The 8131-nt window shown below is 42.9% G+C and overlaps 1 protein-coding gene across 1 annotated transcript; it reads left to right on the top strand.

Annotated features, from left to right (window-relative positions):
- Positions 1-3310: 3310 nt before the first annotated feature.
- LOC124694571 (pollen allergen Lol p 3) lies at positions 3311-3703 on the top strand. Its single transcript, XM_047227542.1, has one exon. It carries the CDS (start codon positions 3314-3316, stop codon positions 3668-3670), a length of 357 nt encoding a protein of 118 aa, XP_047083498.1. The 5' UTR covers positions 3311-3313; the 3' UTR covers positions 3671-3703.
- Positions 3704-8131: the final 4428 nt, after the last annotated feature.

Here is an 8131-nt window from a genome sequence, read left to right on the forward strand (position 1 = left end):
TTGTGGAGATGTGTGAGCGTTGGAGAGGTGCGGAAGTGCTAGGCCCAGAGTATGACATCCTAGCTGGCGTCCCATCTGCGCTTGCTACGATTCACCAGCGCTTGTCCCGCGGGAAAAGGAGGCCGGCACCGTGGAGCCCTCCGTCGGCCTCTAGCTCGGGGTCAGATGACGCGAGCATGTCGATCTTGGCGCCTACTTCTCTCTCCAGTCCCTCTCCGGGCTCTTCGAAGGCCGAAATCTAGGAAGATGGTGAACCAGAGAACAGGTGTGTGCCCCGGCGCAAGGAAAGCGCGGCAGCAGGGGGCGATGGTCGTCGCTAACTCACAAGGAGAGGGCAGAACTCGTGGGGATGCAGGGTGGTGGCGGCCCTCAGCGCCGGCGGCGGGGAAGCAGTGGAGCGGACAAAGAGGAAGCTTCACAGAGAGAGAGGGTGGAATGGAGGACTGAGAGCGATGGCCGATTTGGGCGTTCTTTTCTCATTTTTCGTAGGAGAGAACGACTGAGCGTTACATTTCTCAGATTTACCATGTATCTCTCCTTTAATTCTTGTCCACCTAAATTATGTGAGTATGTAAAAAAACAAATACACTTCCTGGTGGTTCCGATTATCAATTTCAAGCTTTTTAAAACAGACCAAAAGCAAAGATCTCATCTGATTTGGTTACGATGAAACTAATGTTAGTGATTTCTTTTGGTCCAGCTAACTTTAGGATTATATTCACTTTGAGGATTATATTTCGAATTTCAAACAAACTGTTTGCTTCTAAATTTTTAAACCTTCTAACACCTTTTTAGCATTTTTGAATTGATTATATTGAAAAATGAATTGCTAAAAATACTATATATGGATGTTAACTTTATGTAGTACTCAATGAGAGATATTGTGTCCGACATTTATCAATATATATGTATTTCCCTTGGCGTCATTGTACTTAGTCTTTGGCATACTATTATTTGAAAATTAAATTCCTCGGATTCATATGACACATTTTAGGACAGAAGCTATTGTCTTAGTCGATCGAGTCTGACACTTCACATATGGCGTAAGCAATATGAACCCCTCGAATTAAAAAAGATGTTGTGGGTGGATTATATATTCCATGTGAACGCTTACACCGTTGGGACAAGGGGCCTATTTTAAATGGCACATTGAAGAAAGATTTGGTATAATGAATTATTTAAAATATAGATGAGATTTTTTAAACATGTGACATGCTTTAAGATAAAATATTTGTGTTACATATTATAATACGTGTGTGGCACATGGACCTTTCCTATTCAAGTAATAAATACCTTAGCAATTCATTTTCCTTGCCATACAGGGTTTGGAAGCGGTTCAAGTCTGAGACTATCGGTATCTTTTATGAGAAGCTGACATTTTGGAGTGTTCAGGTAAGTAGTACGAGATAGAGGCTTGCATCTCTTTACTTCTATTTTAAATACAATTATGATGTTAGATTATTATTTGATTAAATTCTATTTTCGTAAAGTGTGACCAGCAGCCACCGTGGACGCATCTATGTGGATACTACGGGGTTTGCGAGTTCATTTGCATGTTTACCTCTGAGCACATGGATTATAGATACGACGTAAGCAATACATTCACAAGTTTATTTTATTACCGTCACTTTTTGTTATCATGATTTAAATTCATATTGATCTCCTTTTCTTATATAGTTTGATGCCATGCGAGGGAAGTCCCTACCAGAGGAACGCGCAATTGCTGTTGCAGAGGAGCTGGCGGATTTGTTAAGGGCAGAAGCTATAGACGACAAAGGACGATTTATTGTAGCTAGGGGTCATTACTGATGTCAGTCCGTGTAGTTGAATAGACGGGCTCTAGTACCGGTAATTGGGATCTCCATGTAATTGTATATATATATGCTCGATCGTAAGACAAGATATCTTATATATTTATGTATGAACCCTGTACGTGTATTCGAAAACTATTTAGAAATGATATAAATACCGTAAACCCTAACTCTAAATCCTATTCCTGCCACGGCACAGAAAATGCCCAAATTCCTGCCGCGGCAAATACTATTTAGTCGCGACCCGTGTTACGATCCGGGACTAAAGGGGTTAGCCCCAGCCCGCTCCGCGGCACCCACGTGGAGGGCCATTGGTGCCGGCTGGTAACCGGAGCGGGACTAAAGGTTCTACTTCGAGTTCCGCCTGAGTAGTCGTGGTTAGCAAACCGGGACTAAAGACCCTTAGAGCAATTCCAATAGTATAGCCAACTGTTGGCTATAACAAGATGTCATATCATTTGTAGTCATCATATAGCTAACATGTACAATAGTTGGCTATAAGAATGTAGTACTTTACTAATATATGGCCCACCTTTCACTCTCACAAGGTGCCTAGGAGCACGTGCAAGAGCTGGCTATTGCATAGTAGCCCACCTCCCTTCTCTCTTCTCTTCTCTCTCCTCCAACTCATCTAAAATATATTATTTAATGTCTTATAGTCAGCTGACTAGACTCTATTGTACTTGCTCTTACGAGCCGAGACACAAGGACCTGTCTCCACTAGTGTTATCTAAAATTTTATTTCCCCGAGAAGTAAATTTGTGTTTCATGGTCCACACGGCTGCTGAATGTGTAGTTCAGCCCTACTCGTAATTTATTCCACTGTAGGTAAAGTTTTATTCCATGGTCTCGTCAGGGCGCTAATATTTGTTGTACACGTGCGCTCGTAAATTCTTTCCTCCTTGTGCAAAATTTTAGTTCCCAGGAATTAAATTTGTTCCAGTTCTATTTCGTCTTCTAAATACTTTTTCCGATTGATTTATTCCACAAACACTACTTTTGTTCGTAATCATTTTATCCGTACAAATAAAAGCTTTGTTCCACTTTGGTATAAATATTTTCCACTTGAAAATTCCATAGATTGACCAAAGCATTCGCCCACTGTGCATGTCCAATCGCCGGTATTGCCGGCCGAACGCTCAGATACACGAAGCAATGCTGCGAAAGAAGAGATTTGCTGTGCGATCGAACGGAAAGGGGCCAAACCGTGAGACACGCAGGAACCAAAAATCTCTTTATCCCATATAAATGGTCAGGTCAGACCGCCATAATAAACCACAGAGGACCTGCATGCAGTGCGCTAGCTAGCCTCCCCGCTGGTGGTGGCGAGACACATATCCATCCATGGTCGACCGGAGGTTACGGCCAGCCAGCGACACCAACGGAGCAACGCTCCCCCGGCGAGTTCGTTCCCCTACATAAATACCACCGGCATCATTCATCAGTATCCACACAAGCTCGCAGAAGCAGCACATATAGAAACACAAAGCAAGCAAACCGAGATGGCTTTCTCAAGGATGCTGGCGGTGGCGGTTCTGGCGGCGCTGTTCATCGGCGCGATGTCCACGAAGGTGGACTTGACGGTGGAGAAGGGTTCTGACGCGAAGACGCTGGTGCTGAACATCAAGTACACGAGGCCAGGGGACACCCTGGCGGAGGTGGAGCTCCGGCAGCACGGCTCGGAGGAGTGGGAACCCATGACGAAGAAGGGCAACCTGTGGGAGGTGAAGAGCGCCAAGCCGCTCACCGGCCCAATGAACTTCCGCTTCCTCTCCAAGGGCGGCATGAAGAACGTCTTCGACGAGGTCATCCCCACCGCCTTCACGGTCGGCAAAACCTACACCCCGGAATATAACTGAAGATCCAGTGATCCATTCGACATCCATCCATCCAAGCTTCCCTCATGTTTTCTTTTCAAGATTGTTTCGTAACATAGCATGCATGCGTTACACGGGATGATGCGCAATGTATAGTACTATGAATAAGTGTGGATTCGCCTGACTGTCTTTGAGGTGTGGTAGGAGAGGCAAAGTGAAGAATGTATTTGTCTTCGTGTAACCAAATGTATTGGAGTTGAAATATTTATATCGCTTTTTCTTTTTTACCTTTTCTGCCTTCGGCTATCCTTTGTTCTATGAGATAACTGGTTTCGTGTCCCACATAGCTTTGCACTATTCAGTTTTGCCCAACGCTAGAAAGACTCCTCATTTTTGTTCTCTTTTCTCTAGCCAACGTCACTAATACCCACACGGAGCGTTTCCATCGAGTAAAGGCCCTTTGACCATTACTCTGCTGACAAACTGACATAAATGGAACCGGGTAGCCCTTTCTTACAAGTGCGAACAAGATACGCGGACATGTGTATAATAGCAAATTCCTGACAGTAAGTACTGTAATATCTTTACAGGTAGAGCCATGAGAAATGGAGATGAAAAAAAATAGAATGGCTAACATTGAAACCGCAAAACCCTTACATGTGTGACGCAAAAATGGGAAAATAACCAACTTTAAGAATGCTACACAACCACATTATGCTTTTGGTTGGATATGAAATTTTGCTGCCAGCAGATTCTTTTTTCGCTATTATTTCAAGATAGACTCGACACTAGAGACATGCTTCAGCGTAAACCTTCTTTCTGCCTGATTACACATGTTTTATGTGCGATGAAGTGGTTTTGGAAACATGAGGTTATTTACTATTCAAGTAAATTCTTGCCTAGTTCATCTCAATTAAAGTTTACCTAGTTCTTGCTGGAAATATGTTACACCTCTATGGACCACCAACACCTAAGAAAATCACTTAAACTGCATCTCTAAAGGAGAGCATTAGCGTATGTAGCTAATTATTTTTCGGGCCACGGGCACTTTGGAAATCCAGGAAATATTTTCAGAATATCATAGATATTTTAGCCTTTTCTGACTTCTTTAATCTGTATAATCCTTTTATACACTTATAATAAAAACTACAAAAAAACGATAAACATGCCCTCCTTGTGTGGAGGTCCCACCCCCATGGCTGAACCAAAAGAGCGCACTTTCGAGTTTAGGGAGAGTCCCCCCTGGTTGGACGGGCACGGTGGGATATTTTTCGTCTTTTTTATATTTGAATACAAAATATGAAGTACGTAATATCTTTGAACGGAGCATCTAAATCATGATCCGTTTTCACGGATGTGGAAGTAGTCGAGATCTTCAACCTATGTTGATGTGTTTGGAGAAACTTTTTTTCCTTTGCACTGCCTTTAGTACCAAGGATGCATTGTCTCGAGAACCAACCTGAGGTTGGATGGTTAGGAGGGTGGTTCTACCCCCAGCCCACCAGAGTTCAAACTTCAGGTTTGACATCTGTGTGTCTCATAAAGGTGGAATAATATTCATTCAGTGGGCACTGGTAGAAAAAGGGGCTTTAGTCCCGGTTTCGCAACCGGGACTAATCATGCGAGAATAACCCCCCCCCCCCCTTTAGTCGCGGTTCGTAAGAAACCGCGACTGAAGGCCCATCCACGTGGGGTGCAGGCGTTCGTCGGGGTGGAGGACCTTTAGTCGTGGTTAGCCAGACCAACCGGGACTAAAGGTCTCCGCAGGTTTAGGGTTTACACCCCCTAAATCTAGTTTTATTTATTTGAGTTTTCATTTCTTTTATATTTTATTTTGTGTTATATTTTAATTTCAAAGAAGTTTCAGTACACATATTCTACTCTACTATATACACGTTACACGTTGATGCATATGAATATACAATTTCAAACAAGTTTGAAATTTCAAACAAGAACAATTCAAGAGGAATATATAATATTCAATCTCGGGTGACCATATACAACTTCAAACAAGTTTCCATATACAATTTATCGCAGTAAAAGTTCTTCGTCCTCGTAATAGTGTTCTCCATTAGGATGGATAACTTCCCTCATCAAAAATCCTGCCAATTCCTCTTGAATTGGTCGGAAGCGAGCTTCTGGATTAAGCTTCTTCCGCAAGTCATTTCACCGCAAGTTGATATCCTGAGCCCTCCGCTCAGAGGTGTGTCCCCGGATGAACTCACAAACATAGTATCCACATAGATTGGTCCCCGGTGGCTAAGTATCCACATTAGCTAACCTTCTAAGTGTTAGCTCATCTTTGAATTCACCGATTATGTCTTCTTTGAACCGTTTCCAAACCCTACAGGCCAAAGAAATTAAATGAACAAGGGAGTTATTAGTTACTTGATATCAGGAAATGAACGAAAGAGGCCGATATAGTGAGCAAATGATTGAAAATAATTACTTTTGCAGCATTAATCTTATGTCGATCCAATGCTGGTTCCATATTCAGAGAGTCCATGACGAGAACTCTAGAATTGTCAAATTCAATTATTAGCAGAATCCAGTGGAACCTGCGGACACGTTACATGCACAGTCACGCATAACTCATCGATTAGACATAACATGCATGGAGTAAACAAAAGAGAATGTGCACAAGACAGAAACACTCACGCAAAATGGTAAGAACATAGAATTTGACTTTTGAGTTCCTACTTTGTAAGAAACTGATACAAGTCTTTCTCCACGTCTTGGGGGTATTTTTCTAACACATATCCATTAATGATATGTGGGTCAATGAATCCAACATCATGGATGTTCCTTCTTTTGCATTCCCCAAGCTTCATTCTTCATAATAGCGTACACAAGAATATAGTTACGACAATATAGTGTAGGCAATGAACGAGATGAGGTGGAGATTTAATTATAGAAATAAATCACTTACAGAACATAGCAACTCAGGATAGATTTGTCGAGCTCGCGCAGATTGAACAACTGAAACAATTCACTCATATGAACTTGTACATGGTACTGTTTGAAGTGATGCTCCTCTCTAACTTCCGAATAAATATATTCTTTGCCGGCCTTATTTTTTATGAAATCCTTGTACCAGCATAGCAGATTTCGCATTTGTGTTGGTAGACTCGCTTCCTACGCAGGCTCGACGAGAGGCCCATTCGGCACATATGTAAATGTTACCTTACTTATTGGCGCATCCTTAAGGCCTAACAATGCACGAAGAGTCATATCGAACTCGCCCGCTTTTTCTTTGGCCGTCGTTATAGTCAGTCCCTGTGCTTTTGCAGCTGCTAGGATAGTGGGGTCCAATAGTTCCATGTCCTTATCCATATCGGCTCTGAAGGACGTCGTAACGGAAGGACCGGCTTCCACCTTGAGTGGGGGGATTGATGTCTACGCATGCTTCTATTCCTGTAGACAGTGTTGGGCCTCCAAGAGCAGAGGTTTGTAGAACAGCAGCAAGTTTCCCTTAAGTGAATCACCCAAGGTTTATCGAACTCAGGGAGGTAGAGGTCAAAGATATACCTCTCAAGCAACCCTGCAATTACGATACAAGAAGTCTCTTGTGTCCCCAACACACCTAATACACTTGTCAGATGTATAGGTGCACTAGTTTGGCGAAGAGATAGTAAAACACAGGTGGTATAGATGGTGGTAATATTGCAGGAAGTAAAGATGCAGTAAAACAGTAAACAAGCGATGTTTGCAGTATTTGGAAACAAGGCCTAGGGATCATACTTTCACTAGTGGACACTCTCAACATTGATCACATAACTGAATAAACAAATACTACTTTCTCTACACTTTCTTGTTGGATAACAAACACCATTCATTGTGTAGGGCTGCAAGAGCTCCCTCAAGTCGGAGTTAACAAGCTCCACAACATTCGGTGTTCATATTTAAGTAACCTTAGAGTGCATAATAGACCATTGCAATTATACCGAGTACTAACATAGAATGCACACTGTCACCGTCAGGCTATGAAAGGGGGAATAGATCGCATCAATACTATCATAGTAATAGTTAACTTCATAATCTACAAGAGATCACAATCATAGCTTATACCAAGTACTACATGATGCACACACTGTCAACATTACATCATGAAGGAGGAATAGACTACTTTAATAACATCACTAGAGTAGCACATAGATGATATTCAACTATATCACAAAGCTCATGATCACATAAAGATCACATGAGAGAGAGAGATGAACCACATCTACGGTACAACCCTTAGCCTCGCGGGAGAACTACTCCATCCTCATCGTAGGAGACAGCAGCGTCGATGAAGATGGTGATGGTGTCGATGGAGATGCCTTCCGGGGGGACTTCCCCGTCCCGGCGGCGTTCCGGAACAGAGACTTCTGTCCCCCGATTCTTGGCTTCGCGATGGCGGCGGCTCTGGAACTTTTCTCGTCTCGTGGCTTCTTCTTTTAGGGTTTTCGCGGCGGAGAGAATATATAGGCGGAAGGGCAGCCTCGGAGGAGTCCTGGTGGA

Source organism: Lolium rigidum, chromosome 3 (assembly GCF_022539505.1).
Source record: "Lolium rigidum isolate FL_2022 chromosome 3, APGP_CSIRO_Lrig_0.1, whole genome shotgun sequence".
Classification (NCBI taxonomy): domain Eukaryota; kingdom Viridiplantae; phylum Streptophyta; class Magnoliopsida; order Poales; family Poaceae; genus Lolium; species Lolium rigidum.

Excerpts from the sequence above, each read along its gene's own strand:
- LOC124694571 (XM_047227542.1), top strand. The coding sequence starts at position 3,314 with ATGGCTTTCTCAAGGATGCTGGCGGTGGCGGTTCTGGCGGCGCTGTTC.